Raw genomic sequence first — 24,534 nt, 5'->3', positions numbered from 1 at the left:
GTTATGTGTTATCTAAGGCTGCTTTCATGCTACGATAGCAGTAGTTGTGACAGAGCCCATTTGGTCTGAGAAGCCAAAAATATTTACCAAAAACAAGTTTGCCAACCTAACTTCCATCTTAAGAAACTAGAAAAAGAAGACCAAATTAAAATTAATAAAACTGTGGGAGCATGGGGGCTCAGTTGGTTGAGTGTCTGCCTTCAGCTCGGGTCATAATCCCAGGTTTCTGGGGTCACGTCCCACATCGGGCTCCCTAGTCAGTGGGGAGCCTGCTACTCCCTTGCCCTCTGCCTGCCACTCCCCCACCTTTTCTCTCTGTCAAATAAATAAAATCTTTTAAAAATAAATAAATAAAATCAATAAAACTGAAAAGAGAAAATAGAGGAAAATCGGTGTAACAAAAGCCTGTTGTTTTTTGTTTGTTTCTTAAAGTACAATTGATAAACTTTGAAGGTAAAAGAAAAAAATCAGGTAGTTTGGAATTATGGAAGATGCTGAAAATGAGAGAATAAGAATCATATAGAGGCAAAGAACTAGAGGCAAAGAACTAGTTCAGTGAATGGAGGAGGATGTTGGGACACATTATGTGAAAGAACTTTTTTCTAAAAATATGCCTATCACATCAATTGCAGAATTTATAAGCCATCTGTTTGCATGAATGCTTAAAATCATAAAATCCTATTTCTGTACTGGAAGAAACATCAGTGGTCAATTTAATCTTCACACCATGTTGTCAGACCAATCCGCTGGGAGAATCCTTTCATTTTCTTCTTTTTTAATATATATCTAAAAATTTTTGAGAAGCTTTAAGTAGCATTCTCCAAGTTAAGGATTTCTTTAAAATTTTTATTTAAAGTTCATTTGTATTCTGTATTCCACTCCAAAATATAATAATGCTTTTTTAAATATGAAAATGCTTGCCACCCCTCTGACCCATTAATCAGAATCGGTGCTTTAGAATGACATGGCAGGTTTATTCCCTGATTTTGCATACTCCTTAATACAAACCTAATGGTCCTAGTTGGAGACATCTTGATTAGGCCTTTAAAAAAAAAAAGAAACAAAAAACTAACAGGTGAAGAAATAGTTCTTCCCTGGTACCTGTTGGAAACTATACAACTAGTTAGTTTCAAAGCCAGGATCTGAACCCAAGATTTCTGATCCTGTTTAGAAGTCTTGCTATTCTATCATACTATATTAAATTTGTATCCATTTTTTTATTTTAAACTGTGAGCATCATTCTGTAAGACAGTACTTGAAATTTATTTGGTGTTCCTCCAAAAAGGTATTGTATACCCATAATCAGCGTGGCATTTGCTAGTTAGAATTCCTCTTTGGAGAGAGTCTCAATTTACATTAAGTATATTGAAAGGATCAAAGGTGTTAACATTAAAGAAATAAGTTAATTTTCTTAATCCAGTGTTCCTTTTTTTGTTTTTTTTTCTTTTTGCTTTTGAGAAACCTAAGCTTTAGCAACACTATAGTATACTAACTTTGCTAGAGCAAAATTAGAAGATACTAACCTACGGGATCATATTAGTTTAACTTTTTTGGAAACTAGCATGTAGATAGATACTGCATTCATATGAGCACTTGTGAACTCTAAAATTCTCAAATGATGGGGGAGAAAGCAAGGAAAACAAGATAACAGCCCTGGATAGAAGTAGATTTGTCAGTGTGTACATACATCCTACAGACTCTCTATATTGTTAGATTTCACCACATACGGAACATCCAGATTGACCTCAGAATCATTCCCACCTGTGATCCTTTACATCACTCATGGCCTCATCGCACTTCTTGGCTTGTTGTCTTCACTGTGCATGAGAATGTGGCCATTTTTAAGTCCTTCCCCCCCGAAATTTTCACCAGTGGTACAGTGATGCCATGGATCATATATCGTCCGTATATGTCATGGATGGTACAACATTAGATGCAGCTTTTTTTTATTCCAAAAGTCAGCTTGCTCCTTTTTTCTTACTCAGTAGGCTATATGGGGATGAAGACATTAATGAAGGTATTAGAGTTATCTAGAAATAATTACAGCAGACACATACATAGCATTTACAAAATGCCAGCCACTATTTCATGCATTTTTTATATATTCCTTTAATCCTCATAAAATTTTTGAAGTAGATAGTATTTTCTCTATTTTACAGTCAGGAAACTAAGATCATGTAATTGCCTTAATTTGCTTATGGTCATATAATTGGTAAGAGGTAACCATTTAAACCTAAGAACCTGACACTGAAGTTATTACTCTTAAGTGCTGTGCTGTATTGCCACTGTTGTAAATGAGTGATTGTAAGTTGCTGCTTTTTTCTATTTTTTAAAGACTTAGAACCTTTTTCTTTCAACTCTTAGGTCCACTCAGGAATAAGGACCTACCTTATGCCAGGCCCTTGGCTAGTGACTGAGGATATAATATGCAGTCCTTATTCCATAGAGCTAAAAAAATTTACCAGTTTAGACTTTCTGGCTCACTAAAAATATTTTTTATTCTTAATCTGCTAGATTTTTAAAAATAGTTTAATAGTTTTTAATTGTGGTATAAAACTTAAAATTTATCATCTTAACCAGTTTTAAATATACAGTTCAGTAGTGTGAAGTATATTCATACTGTTGTGCAACAGATCTCCAGAACTTTTTTACCTAGCAAAACTAAAACTCTATTAAAACAAAGTCCCTCATTTTCCTCTTCTGTGAGTCCTTGGCAATCACCATTCTCCTTTCTGTTCTTATGAGTTTGACTACTTTGGATACTTCATATAAGTGAAATCATAGAGTTGTCTTTTTGTGGCAGGCTTATTTTGCTTATTAGCATTTTGTTCTCAAGGTTCATCCATGTTGTAGCATTTGGTGGGATTTCCTTCTTTTTTAAGGCTGAATAATATTCCTTTGTATGTATATACCACATTTTTAAAGTGTGTCTATGTGTTGATGAATACTTGGGTTGCTTCCACATCTTGGCTATTGTGGATAATGCTATTATGAACATAGGCATGCCCATGTCTCTTCAATATCCTATTCTGTATTGTTTGGATATATATCTAAAAGTTGGATTGCTGGATTATAGGGTAATTCTATTTTTAATTTTTTAAGGAATTGCTATAGTGTTTTCTGTAGTGGCTGGGCCATTTTACAACCCACGGACAGTGCACAGGGTTCCTATTTCTTCACGTCCTCGTCAACACTATTTTCTGTCTGGGTTTGGAGGAGGGGTTGTTTTTTGTTTTGTTTTGTGTAAATATAGTAGCCATCCTAAAGGGTGTGAAGTGATACTTTGTCGTGGCTTTGATTTGCATTTCTCTAATAATTAGATTGGTGTTGAGCATCTTTTTATATGCTTGTTAGCTATTTGTACATCTTTGGAGAAGTGTCTGTTCAGGTCCTTTCTCATTCTTTAATCAAGTTATTTTGTTAAGTTGTAAAAGTTCTTTGTATGTCCTAGATATTAAGTCCCTATGAAATATATGATTTGCAAGTATTTTCTCCCATTTCGTGGGTTGCCTTTTCACCCTATTGATTGTGTCCCCTTTGATGCACAGAATTTTTTAAGTTTGATGTCACCCCATTTGTTTTTGTTTTTGTTGTCTGCTTTTGGTGGCATAGCAGGAAATCACTGCCAACCCAATGTCTTGAAGCTTTTCCCCTGTTTTCTTCTGAAGTTTTATAGTTTTAGGTCTTATATTTAGTTCTTTAATCTATTTTCAATTAGTTTTTGTATATGGTATAAGGTAAGGATCCAACTGCATTCTTTTGTATGTGGATATACAGTTTTCTCAACATCATTTGTGGAAGAGACTCATGTTAGGCTTTTTTTTAATACCCTGAAATGATGAGTTTATGAGATTTTTGTATTTGACTTAGCATGTTTTTCACACTGACATTTAGCCTTAATATTTACTTAGTTATTGATAGAACTTCAAGTTTTATAGGTGTGATATAGAACATATCAATAAACAGTGATATACTTTTAAATTTTAAGTGATCATTCAGCCCTTTGTGTTGTTTGTGGGGTTTTCACATTTGGACTTTTTTTTAATTTATTTTTTTTCAGTGTTCCAAAATTCATTGTTTATGCACCATACCCCGTGCTCCATGCAATCCATGCCCTCCTTAATACCCACCACCAGGCTCACCCAACCCCGCACCCCCTTCCCCTCCAAAACCCTCAGTTTGTTTCTCAGAGTCCGCAGTCTCTCATGGTTTGTCTCCCCCACCAATTTCCCCAACTCACTTCTCCTCTCCATCTTCCAGTGTCCTCCATGTCAAACTTAGATGGTATGTTTAATTAAAATTTTATATGAGGCCATCTCCAAATCATTCTGTACAGTTTTTTCAAATGCTTAATCTTTAATATATTAAAATACATGTTGCTTTAAACTAAATATTTGAAAGTACTCTAGCCCCAAATAAATGATATATAAATAAATGTTGCATAATTTCTCCTGTCCTTTTTTGCTCATAGGGAAGCAGCACGAGAGTGTCGTAGAAAGAAGAAAGAATATGTGAAATGTTTAGAAAACAGAGTGGCAGTGCTTGAAAACCAAAATAAGACACTCATTGAGGAACTAAAAGCACTTAAGGACCTTTACTGCCACAAATCAGATTAATTTGGGATTTAAATTTCACCTGTTACGGTGGAAAAGGACTGGCTTGGCCACAACCAGAAAGACGAAATAAACATTTTATTTTCTAAACATTTCTTTTTTTCTATTCGCAAAACTGCCTGAAAGCAACTACAGAATTTCATTCATTTGTGCTTTTGCATTAAACTGTGAATGTTCCAACACCTGCCTCCACTTCTCCCCTCAAGAAATTTTCAGCACCAGGAATCATGAAGAGACTTCTGCTTTTCATCCCCCTCCCTCTTCAAGAAGTAATAATTTGTTTACTTGTAAATTGATGGGGGAAATGAGGAAAAGAAAATCTTTTTTAAAATGATTTCAAGGTTTGTGCTGAGCTCCTTGATTGCCTTAGGGACAGAATTACCCCAGCCTCTTGAGCTGAAGTAATGTGTGGGCCGCATGCATAAAGTAAGTAAGGTGCAATGAAGAAGTGTTGATTGCCAAATTGACATGTTTTCACATTTTCATTGTGAATTATGTAAAATTGTTAAGAGATATACCCTCTAAAAGAGAATTTTAGTATGGTGTTGAAGAAATTAAGAATGAATTCGGAGTGCTTTCTATGTACATTCTCTTCTTCAATACTGAAAACTTGTCCTTGGTTCTTAAAAACATTCTGTATTAACTATAGCTCTTCCATAGGGCAGTTGTTGCTTCTTAATTCAGTTCTGTATGTGTTCAGCATTTTTGAATACATTAAAAGAAGTAACCAACTGAATGAAAAAGCATGGTATTTGAATTTTAAATTAAATTGAAGTAAAAGTACAAAGATTGTTTTAGTTAGTACCAAATTCTTAATAGTAAAAAGATGCTCATTAGTAAACCAGCCCCTTGAGTTATATAACAAGATTTTTAAATAAATGTTTTTGTCATCGCCTTCAAAAAATATTTATGTCACTCATTTACTTAAAGATACTTCTAATTAAACTGTTCCCATTTGCACTTACAGTATACCACCAACAGGAAAGCCTTCAAGATGTTAAATAAAACAAAATGATATATTTGTTTATAAAATGTTATGTGTTGTAGAAAAATACTGATTTGAAATCTTTTCCATATTAACATACTTTAACAGAGTATCTCTAGTGAATTTTTTAATGAAAGAAGTTGTAAGGTATAGTTATAAAAAGTACAGGATTAGATATACACAAGGAAAGTTATTTTCTTCAGAGATATTTGAATGACTGCTGTACTACAATATTTGGATTGTCACTCTTGCAAAACATTTTTTTGGTTTGTTTTCTCCTAAAAAGGACAGTTTTGCTTTAGCCTTCCAATATGCTATATAGCCTTTGTCGTTCTACAAAGGAGCTACCTGTTTGAACCCCTGACTATAACAGTCTGTATTTATATGTATCATACATTGTTTCCAGTACTACTTCTAATTATTAATTACTCATCTTATTCACTAAGCTTGATAAATCTAAAAGTTACCCTTTAAGAGAAAAATAGGACTAAGCTGGATTTTAAAAATTGGAGACTGACATAATGTTAGATGTAATTTCTCATTTAAGAAGGTTATTCCTTTTAAAAGAAGAGTATAGAAAATTGATGTTTTATATTTAGTCATGAGGGGTTTTTTTAAACATTAAGTTTATTAATGTGTTAACAGAATATGCATTTGGGTGTTATCGGGTCCATGTTGGAAAATAAGGCTTTTAATTAATACTTGTATATGGTATATTTTTGTTTATAACAAACCATTGTCTTTTTTCAAGGATGAACAGAGTTTATGAAGGAGCATCATTCTAAGAATTGAGTGATGTAGTCTTATATTTGGACAATTCACCAGATTCTCAAGAAGGCTTTCAAACGACTGTAAAGTTTGATGTTTATCCTGCTGAGCTAATGGGGAAAGTTGTAGCATAAAAATTATTTGTATATCAGCATAGATCTGTCATTTTCCAAAACTTCAACAGAAACTAAGCAAAATCACAAATCTCTTCACAAACTAGAATTCTTAATGAGTCAAAATGTTTTGAATGTCATAAACTTTATAAATGAAAATTGCCTAGGACTTAGCAAGTTGTATTCTCTAAACCGTTTTCCAAAAGTTGAGGCATTCTGTTTAATTAGAAATTTGGTGGTCCTCTTAGTCCCTGATAAATCAAGGCAGTCACATCCGTATGAGCTGGTTGAATTTATAAGTTTTTATAAATACCAGGTCCTTTGTACCTTGAGGATGATTGCACTGGTTTGAAGTCAGTTACTTCATGGTGAGGTAAGAAATGTATTCTGTTGCTAAATCTGTTTTAGACCCTTAAAGAGACTTGAAGATATTTCAGTTTATACAGATAAGCATCTTTTATGCAACTTTTTTTTTTAACAAGAATTGGAAAAAAGGTGTTTGTTTTTAAGCATGCAACATTGAGAATCTTTATTAAGAAAATGACATAATAAAAAAAAAAAAAATCTTGTAGCCAAGAACATATATGGGCCACATTACCAGTAATGTTTTTTCATATTGGCCAAAAGGGAATGAAAACATCATAGGAATCTGTACATATGCTACTGATTTGCCTAGAAAATAGCAAGTTTGATATCGCTTACTTTGCAAATATAGGGCCATGTGGCACTTTTATCTATAGGACAGATTAACTCTAATAAAAATGAAGTGGGAGGGGTTTATTTTTGATATATTACTCTCATGAGTTTTCAAGCTTTGATAGTGTTTAACTGAAAAGTGGTTTAGAAAGGGCTAGATCCAATGTGTTCACATTATTAAAAAATTGATATCGGATACAATTTTAATTTCATTCTTTTCAAACTCAAGTACCATATTGGCAACCATCATATTGTCATAGGTGCTCTGTTCATTTAGATATTATTGGGGGGGAATGGCATTTGTATAATATATGTGTAAATATATATAAATACATACAGTATATAATCTGAAGCTCTGAGAGCTCTTAAGTCAGGAATGCTGAGTATTATAGTATATTGAGGTCAGATGAAATTTTACATTTTTGTGTGTTCTATTGCATCCCTTTTGGTAGTTTCTTGGACTGCATTACTTCAGCACTCATGATTGATTTTTGTCTTCTAATTTTCTTCCAAGTTTTTTTTTTTTTTTTTAATTGTTAGTTTTCTTTGGCTGGATACTTTTACATATGTTACTAGTCACTTGAAAACTCCCCCGCTCCCCCCCCCCAAGTATTTGGTTTTTATGCTTTGTCTCTGGCAGCTATAACAGTGGTAACAACATTTTGAAGATAGCTTCTAAAAGGTACCACTGATTTTTCAAAACTCATCCTGGGGGAGGAATTTTGGTGTTTTCATTTGAGCAGGGATTTTGTCAGAAAATGTGTTTTTGATGGTAGGTCAGCAGCAGCGCTAGTGTCTGAAAGCACACACCAGTGGGGCAGGCTGTGTGATCAGAGGTCATCTGGCTGAAGTTTCTCTCGGTCTCTCAGGCCTCATCCCTACTGTCATTTTGACCATGTGGGGTGACATGTGGAATCATACAAAGGCTTAGGAAGAAACAACAAGTTTGTTTAAACCAGGATGCTTTTACTTACTTGAAGTGACTTCAATCTAGATTTCTTCTTTACATTTTTAAAATGTACTTAATTTTGTGATCTGCTACAGTCAGCTACTAGCATAAATTGGTCTCTTTATTTTGAAGATCAAAAAGGCTGCTTCATTTTGCAGGATTAAGTAAGGCTAATATGGTAAAGTTAATTAAAGTGGGTTTTAAGAACAGTAGTTACACACCTTTTCAGTTATTTCAGGAGGCTTTATTTTGTTGCCTTTGTGGCTCTGAAAACTTTTGGTATATTGTTTCCCATTGACCTAATACAAAACTTGTATATTTATTTGGATTATATTTACATTGTATTCTTTGTAAATGTTTGGTGTAACTTGCACTTTTAAAAATGACCCAGTTGGGTATTAGCAACTTGAGAAGTTCCCTCATCAATTAATTGTCAACTGACTTATATCTTTCTCCTCTTTTCAAATCATGTGACTTTTTAAAATGGAAACTTTTCATTAAAATATTTTAGCACCTAAAGGCTAGTCTTATAAATAGCTGTAAAGGAAAAATAACAGGAAATTAGATTTGCCTGGCCCAGTTAGTTAAAAGATGATTTTGGATCCAATGTTACTCTTTTTCATCATGGATAAAGATAGAAGGAAAAGCAACTCGAGTGAATAGATGTTAATTTCCAACATTGATGTTGTCTATAGGATGCCAAGATATCCATGAATTTGTCCAGAACAGTAAAATATTTTTCAAGGTAATTACTATCATGATGGAGACCACGTGTAATCATTTGACAAAGGTTTTTTCACTTTAAATTGGCTTTCTTAACATCAAAGAAGTGCTGCCTAAATTTGACTGATGTCAGGTGAGACAGGAGAAAGTGCTGTGTGCTTTAGCAAGCCTGTAGGTGAAGAGTTGGGGGATATGTTTGCTCACTCAATCGTACAAAGCACAACTAGAACTTTTGTTGGATGGTTTGCATACATCTTGAATACTTTTAATATTGATATGTTGACTTTTTTAAGTTGACTGCACAGTCACTGTATGTACTGGGAACTGGTTTCCTTGACTTTCTCGAATCAATGGCTAGGAGAGGCACTAATCCCTGAGGGGTTGAACATATCATGAAGCTGAGTCAGTATGGAAGAATTTCAAATAAATCAAACAGGGTGCTGAAGTTCCATCTGTCTCATATGCTTCTGATAAGTTCTTACTGATTAGTGAATGTAGCTTAAGCCTTTGTATGTGTCCTCAGGGGGCAGACAAACTTTAAGAGGGACCAGATAACGTCTGAATGGAGGGATTATATTTCAGGTGTTTTAGCTTGAAATTTATTTTTTAAAAAAATAAAAATAGAAAAAAAAATAGAACAAAGCCTGTGAAGCAAGATGATATTATAAACAGGCAGAGTTGTTTAGCACAGAGGGAAGATATTGACCTGTCTGCATTCTGGTACTGTGGGTGCAGGTCCTAGCTGGGCATAACATGATACATTTTTAATTATTCTCACCAGCAAGTAAAAGAAAAATGAACAATCTGTGGGAAATGTCTTTGAAAAGGGTCAAACAGTAGGAAATTTAGATTTGCCTACTTTACACAGGCATATATGATACTTGCCTACACAAGTATGGCATTTCCAAGCTTCTGTCTGAGGACCATCTCAGAAATGTGAGAGTAAATCTGAGATAGTTTAAAAATTGGTAGGGAAGGAAGAAAATCCCTGCAGATAATAATCTTATGTTAGTTGGCCAAGTGAAATGATCTATCATTGTGTTTGGGAGGTTTTATTTTCTTATGTTTTTAAAATTGAATTGGTAAATGCTTTATAGACGTATTTTTATCCAGGTGCCACTCCAATTTGTGTATGTAATAAAATTATTTATATTAAAAGTGGGAAATAATTTGTCAACATTGTTCTGTGAGTATGGATTTATGAGGGGTGGCAAAGAAGAGTGCTAGTCAGCAGTTTCCCATGTAGAGTTGTCCCAACTGATTTGTCCATATGTCAGTTGTCATCCCCACCCACAGAAGGAATGATTTCTAACCTAGATGTATCACTTGAAACTTTTTAGAAACAAAATAATCAGGGAAGTTTCTAGAGAGAAAGATGCTTTTTGTTTTTGTGTTAGTTTTTTCCTTGAGGATTGGGGTAAAGAATACCTCCCCCACAAAACTATCAGCACAAAACAGGGTATTGATTTTTAACTCTGATGTTACTATTGGAGTTGAATACTAAATAAATAACTATAATGAGGGAAATACATTTCTAATAAAATTCCCTACATTCTAGAAACATCCCTGTTTTAATTTTTTTACCTAAATCTTTTTGTGCTCTGTGTAAAGAGAGAAAATGTACTGAGTTATAATGCATTTTATTAACACTATGTACATATTAGCTGCTTTGTGTTCAGAATGGTAGCAATTGCTTTGTATATTAAAGTGATCCTTGTGAATTTGTGAAATATTGTCATAAAGTGCTTTTTTCTTACTGTAATCTTTGTGGTATCAACTGTCATAATGCCCTTTTTACACACATTTATGTGCAGTCACATAAACATGCTTTTAAAAACTCTGTAAGTCTCTTTTTTGGGGATGGGATCTCTATATTTTCTTTTTTGTCAGTAGTGTTAAGTTATATTTTCTTGAACTTAGGTTTATTACTTTTGTTAAATGAGCAAATTTTATGTTAGAATATTTCACAAGCTTGTTGCACAACAACAAAACTAATGTGAGCAACAAGAACATATCTCCAATTATTTACTTTTACTGTATTCCTCATTTTTAGCACAAGATTTCTTTGTTCAGTAAGATTGAACGGGTGCCTATTTGAAGATTTGGAGATATTACCACCCTATTGAGAAAACCAGTGGGAGACAAACGAGGAGCTGTCTCCAGTGTCATAAAATACATGTTTGCATTGGAAGAACAATAAGAATAGATAACTTCTCAGGTCCCTTTGTAATTCTAAAGTTCTGTGATCATATAAAATGGAAGGAAATGGGAGAGGGTGTGGTTAATCTGCTCTTTACTTAAAGCATAATAAAAGATTCTCCTATTGATTCAATTTCTAAAAATAAGCAGTTGCATTTATTCTAAAGAACTTTTTTTTAAAAAATTACCATGACGTGTTTATGAAGCTTGTTATATAAATTTTATTCTTTCTCCACAGAGCGTGACCATGTAAGTTATTCTGCAGACATTTTTAAGAGTAAAAGGGTGATACTAATTAATAGGGACAAAAGGGGTAAACCAGGATTGTGCTGAGTAAATCAGGACATATGGTCATCCTACTTGTAACCCATGTTGTTCAGGTGCTTGGGCCTCCAATAAAACCATACAGTACCTTACAGTACCTATCTTCTCTTTATCCATACCTTTGTTGTCTCTTTCTTATTTCACAAATACTTGAAGACACACTTGTGGGCAGTAAGAAGTCCCTGCCCTCAAGAAGCTAAGACAGCCAAAGAAACCTTTCTAAAACATTTATACAATTTCCACTCCGTGCTACAAACTCCCATTTGTCATCTCTGCTCAGATTGCAAAACTGAGGTCCAAAACAGAACTTCTAATTTCTCCTCTAAATCTGTTCATTCTTCAGCTGGGTTTTTTCCATCTTATAAAAGATGCCACTGTTCCACTAAACTGCTTAAGGCAAAAGCCCAGAATTGCCTTAATCAGCATTAGCCTTCCATTCTCCACATCTTTCTTAGGCACACTGACCAAATTTGGGGCTTAGAATTCTCATGAAGGCCTAACAAGTGAAGAGGAGAGGTATTTCTAGGCGCTTGAATGCTACTTTTGTTTTTAATTGAGCTGCAATTCATGGAACAAAATTGACCATTTTTTTAAGTTAACAGTTCAGTGGTATTTAGTGCCTTCGCAATGTGCTACCGCCCCCTGTATATCCAGTTCCAACACATCACTGCCAAAATCCTGTACCTATTAAAGAGTTACTCCATTTTCCTCTTCCTCCAGCCCCTGGCAGCCACCAATCTGCTGTTTCTATAGTTACCTGTTCTGAATATTTCATGTAAATAGAACCATATGTGACCTTTTGCGTCTAGCTTCTTTCACTTAGCATGTTTTTGAATTTCCTCCGCACTAGTTCTTACCTTTACTTCATTCCTCTTTATGGCTGAGTAATAATCCATTATGTGAGCCACAGTTTATCCAGTCATCCATTGATGGACACTGGGTATTTCCATTTTTTGGCTGTTGTGCATAGTGCTATTAACATTCATGTGCAAGCATTTGAGTCCCGTTTTCAGTTCTGTTGGAGAACTACCTGGGAGTGCAATTGCTGGGCCACAGGGCAACTCTGCGTTTACTTTCTGAGGAACCGCCAGATTTCTCCTGAGCTGCCGCACCACTTCCACTCCTCCGAGAGTTGTATGAGGGTCCCAGTTTCTCCATGCCCTGGCCAACGTTTGTTTACTTTGTTTTTGTTTTAATTATGCCTATCCTTACGGGTGTGAAGAGGTGTCTCGTGGTTTTGATTTGCAGCTCTTTAATGATGTGGAGAATCATTTCATGGGTCCGTTGGTTACCTGTAAATCTTACTTGGAGAAATGTCTGTTCAAGTCCTTTGCTCATTTTTTAATGGTGTTTTTTGTTGTTGAGTTTTAGGGGTTCCTAAAACATATTACATATTTTTGGATACTAGACTCTTATCAGGTAATGTGATTCGCAGTTATTTCTCCCATTTTCTTAAGTTTCCTTTTCCCTTTCTTGATAATGTTCTCATTTTTTTCTTTTTTAATGTTCTCATTTTTTTCACTTCATTTCCTTAAGTACTATGTACATTTGGAAAAAACTACAAATGGGGAAGCAGTACAAAGCAGTTTCTTGTGTATCCTTTTAGTGACAATCTGTGCGTGCACATGCAAATGCAATGTCTATTCTCTCCTTCTCTCCCTTTTACATAAATGGTACTTTTTCACTGAATGTGTCTTGTCAGTTCTATTTCAGTATATGTACATCTGCCTCAGTCTTGCTAACTGGTGTGCACTGTCCTACTGTATAGATACCTCATAGTTTATTTAGTAAGGACCCTCTTGTGCACACTTAGGTTGTGACTTTTGACTGTTACAGATAGACACGAGTTAGTATAAATACAAGCTAGTTTATCTTTAGGATAGATACCAAGAAGTGGAAATTGTCATTTATTAAGTATGGTTTTATTCATATTTGGAGGTTGCTTCCTAAGCATTAAGAATCTGCTAAATTAATAATATGTTGGTTAGTATTTTTTAATGTCAAACTTTATATATAGTGTATGTAATTTTCTTTTTTTTTAGGAGTTAAGAGTAGCAGAACCAGCCTTAACACAAGGCTCTGTAGTAGGTAGGCCTTCTTTTCATGCCTCTTTCACAGGGTTTTCCCTTCTTATTTATTTATTTATTTATTTGACACAGAGAGAGAGATCACAAGAGGGCAGAGCAGCAGGCAGAGACAGAGGAGAAGCAGGCTCCCTGCTGAGCAGAGAGCCCAATGCGGGGCTCGATCCCAGGACCCTGAGATCATGACCTGAGCCGAAGGCAGAGGCTTTAACCCACTGAGCCACCCAGGCGCCCCACAGGGTTTTCCCTTCTAATCTTCCTCAGAAGCAGTTGTTCTTAGCTAGCAAAGAGTTTCTCATCATGCCGGCTTTTCTAGTGTTAAATTTTAACACTTTGCTGGTTGTGGAAAGAAAAGCATAACATGACTTAGGAGTGGAAAGAAATTTCTGAGCTAACAAATCCTGTTTTTAAAGTGACAAAAAAGAACTGAGAAGAAATCTGCCCTGATTTCATGCAGTGCTTGTCTGTCCAGAGAAACAAAGCCTCTTCTTTCCCAGAACAAGGTTCCATGCTCACAACAGTGTCTTGCCTCATTCTTGTTAAAGACCTTGAAAATGCCACTACGTCTGCCTAGGTAGTGGTTCTGGGGTAGCAGCAGTGCTGTGACCACATCTCTGATGCTAAAATAATTCACATGCCTAGTTCACCAACTATGATATCAGGCCCTATGTCTAGGGCCTCTTACCAATATGTGTACATTAAAAAAGTGATCTTTTTAATTAAAATTTTGTTTTCTTGATTTAAAAATTGACAAATCCTTCTATCAACCACCATAAACTAAAAGCATAGAGAGTAAATGGATTTGATATTAGAGGTGAATCTTTTCTATAAGTTGATGATAACTCTATGAGAGTAGGCTTTATTTTTTGATCTCCCTGATTATCCCTACACCTTGGGCAAGGGAAAGTAAAGCACAGAAATTAGGCAATAAGGTAACTCATCTGTAAAGGAATCTGTTGGGGTTTTTTTGAATCTGTATTTTTCATGAGTAAACATTTATTTACCCCTTTGAAAACACCTGCCCTTTATGAAGAGGGCACCACGTTAACACTTGAAAGAGGTATAGGCCTTGTGTTCTAGGAGCATAAGTTGTATTTGGTAAGATAAAACATTCCAGACACTGTTGTTATTCTGCCCTGAGTTTTCAATTTAATATTCAGTTAATTTAGATAAAGTATTTTGATTAGAATTCTGATCCTTCTGTATGAAGGAATAAACATTCCACTAGAAACTAACCAAAGATGGTACCAGGGCTTCGGATACATCTATCATAAACAAAAGCAAGATACCATCAAGAAGTAATCCACTTAGAAGATGACAGCGTACTTTATAGTAGTGGTAGTTCTAAGAACCTGACGTCATATATACATATATTTTAACATAGCATCTTGGCACCAGTATTTGGCTTTAGTTCTGGGAAAAGTCACTGATAGCCACTGGATAACTGTCTAAGAGTTCTAAGAAACTGAGCAATGTGAGAATCAAGGCTTAGTGTATAGTAAGTTTGGACAGGGTTTCTATCCTTGAGGGTAAAACAAGCACACTTAGAATGTACACTTTGGGGATCAATTAAATCCCTGAACATAAGACAAAAATGTCACAACTTTACTGACATTTATAGTGGACACTGTGGCATGCTATCCAGGGATATCCTCTCTCCCCCACCCCTCACCCCCATGAAGCAGTCACTTCCCCAGCTTCTGGGAATGTTGGCTGGTGGCCCTGAGCTGAGATCCTCTCCAGTTATTTTCTTTCCCCTAAGGTCAGGCCCCTCAGGTCACACGACTAATCTCCTCCACTGGGATATAAAGCCTACCCCCTTGCCTTAATAGGCCCAAATGCAGGGCCATTCTAGCTCTCAGTTCTCAGAGGACTTTCATAACTGCATCCCAACCCAACTTCCCCCTCCTTCCCAGTCTTGCTACTTTTTACCTCCTCAGAGATGTCGATCTGAAAAGCATTCCCATTTAAACTTTGCACCCTAACCTCCACCACTATTTCCCCAGGGAGCTTAGCCTGCGACAACATTTGAAACCCAAAGCCAAAAAAAAATCACTTGATTTTTCACTGAGACCACCCAACTATTCCTGATGAATTTTTCTTGCCTTTTATTTTCTTCTATTAAAACAACCACAAAAAATTACCTTCAACCTTTTCCGATTCTTATTATGAACATGTAAAACCACCGATTTATGCTTGCTTCACTTCACTGGTAGCGCATCCAGGCACCTTGAAGCTCCCCATCCCCACCCCATCCCTCCTGTCTCCATCCACACCAACAATCATTTTAATATCTGTCCTCCAAAGTCAAGGATATTAAAGTAAAGGAGCCAAACTCAATTAAAATACTTCTAAAAGGCGGGCGCCTGGGTGGCTCAGTGGGTTAAAATCTCTGCCTTCGGCTCAGGTCATGATCTCGGGGTCCTGGGATCGAGCCCCTGTTCAGCAGGGAGCCTGCTGCTCTGCCTCTCTGCCTCTCTGCCTACTTGTGATCTCTGTCTGTCAAATAAATAAATTTTTAAAAATCTTAAAAAAAAAAATACTTCTAAAAGGGACCCCTGGGTGACTCAGCCGTTAAGTGTCTGCCTTTGGCTCAGATCAGGATCCCAGCATCCTGGAATCAAGCCCCACATGCAGTTCCCTACTCCGTGGGAAGCCTGCTTCTCCCTTTCCCACTCCCCTTGCTTGTGTTCCCTCTCTCGCTGTGTCTCTGTCAAATAAATAAAATCTTAAAAAAAAAAAACACAACATACCTGAACGGGACTGGCCTTTCATTACAGCATTGATGATACTGCACGGCTCCTCCTTCACTTGTTTTCAAAGACCTTCCATGTTCACGGCACACTACTGGTATTTTACGGATTTGCTAAGCTATGGATATTTCTCTTTCATGTGCACATATAAGAACTGTGTTGAACCAGTACATCACAGAATGCTCAGAACTTTTAATTCGTAATTCATCTTTATTAAAGTAAAACCTCTAAAATATATGCAGAAAATAATGTATTGGGTATTTTCACATCCAAGATAGTCATTGAAAGGTTAAAAGGAAAGAGGTCTTGTTTCTAATGTTTTACAAAGGAAATCTATCTCTAGTACCAAATACCATACTGGGATTATATTATTCTTATCTAAATTTGCTGAAGCTGTTAAGCTTGTACCTTGTTAAAAAAAAAAATGTATGTGTGACTTCATTCATAAGGTCTGTCAAAGGTAATCATAAAACAACGAAGCAATCATTTGCCCCAAAGACCAGTCCTCTCTAAATGGAATGTATCTTTTTCATTCAACACTATTTGGCTCTGAGACACTGACTACTGGGAGGCAGCCAGGGAAGAGGCACGGAACAGTCCTGGCTCTCCAGAGCCGCCGCCCCCCCACCCACCCCGGTCCTTCAGGGAATCCAGTATGGAAGGAGCTTCTCCTCAGGGAGCTAACCTCCCATGAAGGGGTGAGATTTAAAACCGATTTCATTGTCACCCTACGCATTACAAAGAGGAGGGGAAAGCCTAAGCAAGAAACACTCGAACATTTGAAAAAGGAGAGTGCTAAGGGAAAACCTACAGCTTTTGAGGAAGATAGCCTGTGCCCGGCACATGGAGGGCCAAGATTTTAGGAGTTTTCAAAAAGTAGCTAAAATTTTATTTGTATTTAATCCTTTATTTATATACCTAAATCAGAAATTAAGCCAAAAAGCATGAAATGAGAACCTCCAAGAACTCATATCCTACTCTCAAATAACCAAAACTACTTAGCCCTAAAGGGGGCAGATAAAAAGTTCTCAAGAGCATTAACAGCTCAGGGGATATACATCAAGCCTCTTGCTTTATATTCACAAAATTAGAAAACTGGGCTAAACATACATCTCAAATGTGTGTCAAATAATTTGCATGGGTCAGCCTCCCAAAACAAGCTTGCTGCTTTAAAGACACGCTTACACCACCCCTTCATTACATCATCAGGGAAATTGTGAATCAAGAGGGAACAGTATGGGACACAAATACCTCATACATTCCTTTAATGGTAGTTGAATTTTTCAGAGTCAAATAGGACTGAAATGTCACAGCAATGGAACAAAATGCTGCTTTGTTTTAACCATGTGCTTTGGCCCTTGAGAACCTGTGGTTAGACTTTTCGTTCAGTAACCCATTTCATTAAATATCGTTCAATTCCCAAAGAACTTCGCTGACACTCAATAACAACATTCTTATAAATTAAAGACAACTATAAGTCCTCCCTCTGGTTTCTCTTCTGTGCTCTGTATATATGTACATCTTTTTCAGGATCATAGTGAACCTTACTCACAGTAAATTGCCTCTCCAGCATCGCTAAGAAGTTGTTGTCCCGTTCATAGCGAATTCGGCAAGCTAAAAGAATCACGGAGCGCTTGCTACTGAGATGTTCCAAAGTCTGAAGAAGATCTGCGAATGTTTCTTCTAAATATATGATATCAGCTCCAAGTATCAGGTCAAATTCTCCAGGTGAATAATTCCCCAAATTTTGTCCCCAGGTCAGCTCCTTAACAACAGCTTTGGGTTGGATGTGGGGAGGTAAGTTGGCTTGAACATTTGACTTAAGAAATTCTAATGCTACTTTTCGGTCCGTGATAGTCACATGAGCACCTAGAATGTGGGACAGAAAGACAGTCATGTACACATCAATACAACTAATAGCTTGGCTGGGGGGCGGGGGGGGGGGGGATGCGGAGATCAAGTTAAACAGCAGAGTGAGTGTCTCTAGTATTCCACAGCATAGCCAGAAGATCATGCCCTTCAGGGATGGCTGCAGAAGAGCAGAACAACGACCAGTAGCTCCTTCCGCATTGCCTACTGGCAAAGGTGAATCTTCGATTTGCCTCTCTGACACACTTCTGCAGGCAGAGCCGGCCCACCCTGCACAGGTGTCTACCACTACACTTCATTCATGAGGTCATGATCTTCAGGTCAACAGACCTGAGGATAAAATGGAATCCACAGAAGAAAAATTTAGGAGCAAATGATTACGAAGATGACAAGATAGCAAAAACAGGGAAAGGCTAACTTTCTGGAGTCTAAGCTTTAAAAGAAATCAAGGGAGAGATTAACTGGCTATTATGAAATCCCAGTCCACATCTCCTGCTGTTAGGAAGCAGCATTATGTATTTTATGCATTTATGTATATACAAATTATATATTTATATCATTATATATTTATATCATTTTAATTATGTATTTATTAATTAAATTATATATTTATCAATTTATATGCTTATATCATTTCTGAAAAATGGTATATTTAGAGGAGTATATACAAATACTAGATTGTATCAAAGCACTATAGATTAAAATGTGAGATCATGTTTCCTAAATGCTAAGTTTCTACGTGCGGTGTATACAGTTAATAAGAAACACTGTTCTTGTTTCTTGTGAGTTATTTACCATGAACCAGTACGGCTCGGAGAAGACTGAGCTGGCAGTTCACTCTCACGGTGAAACAAGACGTAAGGTCAGCCCTGAAACAGATCATCTGCGCTGCAGTAACAGTACAGCATGCGTAATCCTGTTCGGTTTGGGCCTAGTGAATTCTGAACACTGTAACACTAGGCTGCTTCTTTCATGAGATGACCTCTCCTCTGCACCCTTCTGTAGTTGGAATCGTCATGGGCAATTCCCCACGGGGCTTCAAACCAGCTACAGCAAGCACCATTTCAGTGGTAGCTCAGACTGATGTTTCTTATCTTGACCTGTGATGTTAGGACGGCGTGTAATTCAATCTGACATTTATAGTCCCAGGTGTGACACTGAAGACGGTGCTCAAGCTGCCGGGTTTTACAAGCGTGCTGCCACCACTTGGCCCATTCAGTGCGACACAGCATGCTGCCTGATGAGCAGAATCCAGAGATACTGCTCATCTCTCCTGATGATAAGAAAATCACAGACAGCCTTTTCCTGGTTTAACTCAAAACTTTATCTCAGGCTTTCTTAACAGTCTGCATTTACAGGCAATCCTGGAATGATCTAGTCTTCTGCATATCACCTCAGTGTTCATTTCAGTGCTTCTTATAGGTAGACGTTTTCAGGGCCTGTCTCAGGAGGCTTCTGAGGCTACTGCTAACCTAACCAGCTGGGGGTTCCAGGAGTTTTGGCAGGACCTTGATGGGAGTTGGCCACTCTTCCCTGTATCATCTGTCAGCTGTACAGAGCCAAGTAGCTACCATCAGCCAGGAGACAAAAGCCCCTGCCCTCATGGAACTTACATTCAAGTGAGGAGCCAGGCAGTAAGAGGGGTTTTTAAAATGAGAATAGCCAGTATGTCATTTGGAGATAGGCACGAGGGGAAAATAAAGCAGGAAAGAGAGGTGTGAAATGTCTGCAAGTCAGGGAGGTGGGGCTGACATCTCAGACTGAACAAAAAGGGAAGGCCGTGTATCGCAGGGGGACAGTCCTCCTGGCAGGCCAAAGACCATGTGCCAAGGCCTCCATGGGGGCAGGTGAGGAGACTGCTGTGGCTGGAATGATTGAGGAATGACTAGATGATGAGGTTGAACAAGTAACAGGCGGGAGGCAGATGGCCTCACAGGTCACGTTTCTGAGATGGGAAGCCAGTGGACAGTGCTGAGCAGAAGTGCCAATGATTTCAGGCTTTAACAGAATTTCTAGAAGTAGATCAAGGCCAGAAACAAGGAGTTGCGTGAAGAGGTCACCACAATGACCCAGGTGAAGAAGGCGGATAATTTGCCCCTTGCTGTAACCACCCCAGGTCCCCCCACCGAGGCCAGCTCCCAGTACACCTGCCCAGGAGCAGCCTCTCTCCCTGCACAGGGCAGCTCTGCCCGTGGTTTCCTTCTAGGTGTGTGTTTAGAGGGAGGGGCATGGAAGAGGTCTTAGATTTCTTTGACTCTATCAGTTTCCTTTGAATCTTTCTTCCCCTTGCAATTTGGGGAAGATATAGATGATTTGCCCAGTAGTTTCCCACAATCTGGATTTTGCTGATTGTACCATTTATATAATTCAGCATGTCCCTGGCTCCTCTGTGTCTCCTATAAATTTGAGTTTAATGTTTTGAGCAAGACTATTTCAGAGGTGGTGGTGTGTTCTTCATCAAGAGGTATGTAGTAGGGGCACCTAGGTGGCTCAGTGGGTTAAAGCCTCTGCCTTCGGCTCAGGTCATGATCCCAGGGTCCTGGGATCGAGCCCCGCATCGGGCTCTCTGCTCAGCAGGAAGCCTGCTTCCCCTCTCTCTCTGCCTGCCTCTCTGCCTACTTGTGATCTCCGTCTCAAATAAATAAATAAAATCTTTAAAAAAAAAAAAAAAAAGGTATGTAGTACTGGGTAGGCTCCATTTTTGTGACGTGAGCAGGCACAAATACTCAATGCCCAGATCTTTCATTCACTAGATTCCTTTTGCATTTGTGTGTTGAGAAATTTCTATAAAGGGAGGTTTCTTTCAACTACTATTTGATTACTCATTTTGTACAGAACCTGAATAGGAAAGGCAGGATAAACTATGCTCCTCCCTCCCCTTTTATTGTATTTTTTAAAGATTTTATTCATTTATTTGACAAAGAGATAGAGAGCACAAGTAAGCAGAGCAGCAGGCAGAGGGAGAGAGAGAGAAGCAGGCTCTCTGCTGAGCAGGGAGCCCGATGCGGGGCTCGATCCCAGGACGCTGGAATCATGACCTGAGCCAAAGGCAGTCGCTTAACCAACTGAGCCACCCAGGCGCCCCTGCCTCCCCTTTTATACACCAGATTCCAAAGATCTGGTTTCTGAGCATCTTTGAAAGATGACTAATTGGGTTTATTTTGTTGGTGTTGTATCATGAACTCATGGATTAAACATTTGATATGTTTAAATCCAGTGCCACTATGAATATTGATGTTCAATTTGTCCTATCTTTTGCCAGTGCTCTTTTGACACAACCCCGTGTCATCCTTTTTTACTTCCTTGCTAATGAGATATACCGGGGTCATCTTGCCCATTTCCTGCTACAGAAAATACATTTCCATTACACATTTCCATTACACATTCATTACACATGGTCAGATGGAAAGACAGAAAAAAAGTGAGGATGCAGGCGAGGGAAGAAGGAAGAGCGGGTTGGCCCATGCAGGGCAGATGGCACCTGTGAGTATGTCCCACAGAGGGCAAAGGTGGAGACACTGGGCCCAGGCATGGGAGGGTTAGAGGCGGCATGGGAGGCTACAGAAGCTCTCTTCTGCCCGCAGCAATCTCCTCGGTGAAATAAGAAGAAATGTCACCAGCTGGGAGTGTGGGCGGAGGACAGAGGAGGTCAGCAGAGTAAGAGAGGAAGCAGAATGGGGCCGCTCAGTGGCATCCCCTGCCCCCTGAGGTTCCTGACCCACTCTGCAAAGTGGGGCCCAGCAGCGGCGTGTTCCTGCAGCCGCACGGGGCTATATGGACACTGGCCTGCAATCAGCCGAGGGCGACCCTCCACCTGCTCTTCCGGTGAGGAGAAGCAAGGACAGGCAGAGTGCCCGTGGGCGTGAAGATGGTGAAGAAATGACCCCCCCCCACTCCCCGCAGGCTCATGCTGCGTCTGGGGGCGCAGCAACACTTAGCTCATGACGGACTCATGAGAGCTGACCCAGCACGATCACATGTCCCAGGGCCACTTACTCGGTAATGGAGAAAGAACACATAAACACCTACCATCACTTCAGCTGGTACTTTTACAAGCAACACCTTACTTTATTCAAACATGGGAGCACATGCTATGTACCAGAGACACAGAGATGAGCAAAACCACCTTGGCCGCTAGGAGCTCAGGCTCAGGAGGAAGGGAAACAAAGAGACACAACTGTGATGCGAGATGGGGAGTAAAATATGGAAACGGGTTGCCAGGAAATGATGTGGTCACAACAGAGACCCTCTTCAAGGGGGGCAGAGGTCAGACAAGAACTTGGAAGGAAGGGAATCTGAACTTACACTGGGAAGATGTGACATTAACCAGGGGAAAGGGGTGATGAAAGGGCACTCAGGGCAGAAGGGACAGCCCAGAAGCCACGGGTGTGTCCCTGGAACCACAGACAATGCAGCCGCTCTGTAACAGGAGCCCAAACGGTCAGGCAAAATGGGGTAGAGCCTCATGAGTTTCAGGCCGTGCGGAGGCACAGGGCTTTCTTTTTTTTTTTTTTTAACTAGGCTCCACACCCACTGTGGGGCTTGCACTCCCAACCCTGAGATCAAGGAATGCTTCACCGACTGAGCCAGCCAGGTGCCCCGAGGCACAGGGGTGTTTAAGTCTGGGCCACCCCAGCACTTCTGCATGGAGAATGGGCTGCTCCGGCCTACTGGGAGGTGGCCTGAGAAGACAAAGCGAGGCAGGGAGGTCAGCTGTGGAGATGCACCTGGCATCACAGGGTAGAAAGATGCGGAGAGCTCAGGCCAGGCCGAGGGTTAGGGGGGGAGCATACAAAGGGAGAACTGGAATCAGAAAATTAGACAATAGATCAGGGAAACTGAGGCTGAGAGATTAAGCAACTTGCCAAAGGTCACAGAGCTGGTAAGAGTTAAAAGAGGTGTCAAAACCAAGTATAACTCTAAACCTATGCACTTGGCCAACTAACCCGTTTCTATGCCAGCTGCTGCAGAAACAGAAGAAACCTCATCTTCCTTACAGGTAACTCCTCTCACAGCAGCAAAGTTAGCATCAAGGAAAGATAATAAAGGACCGCAGTGTCTGAGGAGCCTGGTTTGACTCTCAGGTCTCCACTGACCAGGACTTCACAAAGGACTTCATCTCCCAGAAGCCCAGTTTCACTGGAAAATAAAAAGTTCAAAATAATACCTAACACCCATGGGGATGTTACAAGGCTAACAAAAGGCAGGGTACGAGCAAGGGCTTCATCAGTGCCTGCAAGGGCTGTGGCGTGCGGCGACGGAAACCTAGCTCCCTACCACCCAGCCCCGCTCTCCGTCACATCTGGAAAGGCAAGAGCTAAACAGAGAAAGGAAGACTGAAAAAAGAAAGAAGTTACCAGAAAGAGAACCCAATAAAGGACGGGCTTTTGTGGGTCCTTGAGTACCTATACATAATGGGATGGAATTCTAGCTCCTGACCACCAAAGTGTGGTCTGACTGCCAACAGTGTCGGCATCATCACCCCCTGGGAGCTTGTTAGAATGGAGGCTCTCGGGCCTGACCGCAGACCTACAGAAGCTGAAACTGCATTTTAACAAGAGCCCCGGGTGACAATACTGAAATGAATGTTATATCTCATTGGATAGTTTGAACTGCATGAGTCAGAAGCTGTAGAAAGGAGTCAACAAAGGATTTTTTTAAATTATAAAATAAAAACAAAGCTTAAGGGCGCCAGGGTGGCTCAGTCGGCTGAGCATCCATCTTTGACTTAGGTTCTGATCTCAGGGTCCTGGGATCAAGTCCTGAGTGGGCTCCCTGCTCGGCGCAGAGTCTGTTTCTCCCCCCACCACCACCGCCCCCACCCCCTCCCCACTGTTCGGTGCTCTTTCTCTTTCTCAAATAAATAAATAAAATCTTTAAGGAAAAAAAAAAGCTTTAAAATGCTCTAGGCCTAAGTTAATGTATGTATACCAAACAAAAAATGGCAAACCTTGATATCAATTCAGGACTGCATGCTGTGAATACAATTTTCAAATATGTCAGTACAAACTACTATAGCAGGGCCGACCCTTCTTAGAAGAGAAAAACCAGCAAAGTTTTCTCAGCAGGGAAACTATAAGAATGAGACTACCTGCTCGACCTGTGTCACAGGGTTAAATCCAACAGAGTATGGGAAGGACCCTAAACTATAAAAAATGCTGTGCGCGTGAATATGAATATTCTCTTTGAACTGAAAGTTGCCTTCAGATCATATTACTGGCATAAAACTGAAGGGGGGCAGGAACCTAATTCAGACAAACCTAATAGTCTCCCCAGTTGCAACTGTAATTGCCCAAATAAATGTGCTTGCTTAAAACACAAAATTTTTCTTAAAAACTGAAGAAGGCAAAGCAATGCTTTATGAGAAGTGTAAATAACAGGATGAGAGCAAGAACAAGAGAGAAGAAACCAGACTTACTGGAGTTAAGGGCACCAGCAGTTGACTCATAAGCACAGGG

At 39.0% G+C, this 24,534-nt stretch overlaps 2 protein-coding genes across 8 annotated transcripts in view; one reads left to right on the top strand and one right to left on the bottom strand.

Annotated features, from left to right (window-relative positions):
* The window catches only part of CREB1 (cAMP responsive element binding protein 1), a 61,793-nt gene extending 50,330 nt beyond the window's left edge, over positions 1-11,463 (top strand). For 2 of the 3 annotated variants that reach the window (XM_080798505.1, XM_080798504.1), the window contains one exon: positions 4,472-11,463. In XM_080798505.1, coding sequence (XP_080654631.1) covers positions 4,472-4,616 — 145 coding nt within the window. In that variant the 3' untranslated portion in view covers positions 4,617-11,463. The remainder of the gene's footprint in view (positions 1-4,471) is intronic. The other variant, XR_013966550.1, reaches the window with a different exon arrangement.
* The window catches only part of METTL21A (methyltransferase 21A, HSPA lysine), a 24,953-nt gene continuing 1,874 nt past the window's right edge, over positions 1,456-24,534 (bottom strand). For 2 of the 5 annotated variants that reach the window (XM_080798509.1, XM_080798508.1), the window contains exons 4-5: positions 17,760-18,076; positions 1,456-1,989 (exon numbers count right to left, since the gene is read on the bottom strand). In XM_080798509.1, the coding sequence (XP_080654635.1) occupies positions 1,978-1,989; positions 17,760-18,076 (329 nt within the window). In that variant the 3' untranslated portion in view covers positions 1,456-1,977. Of the gene's footprint in view, positions 1,990-16,393; positions 18,077-24,534 lie in introns of those variants that run through there. The other 3 variants (XM_080798507.1, XM_080798506.1, XM_080798510.1) reach the window with 2 other exon arrangements.

This window comes from Martes martes (assembly GCF_963455335.1).
Source record: "Martes martes genome assembly, chromosome: 3".
In the NCBI taxonomy this organism is placed as follows: Eukaryota; Metazoa; Chordata; class Mammalia; order Carnivora; family Mustelidae; genus Martes; species Martes martes.
This window is presented reverse-complemented; position numbering and strand designations above follow the sequence as displayed.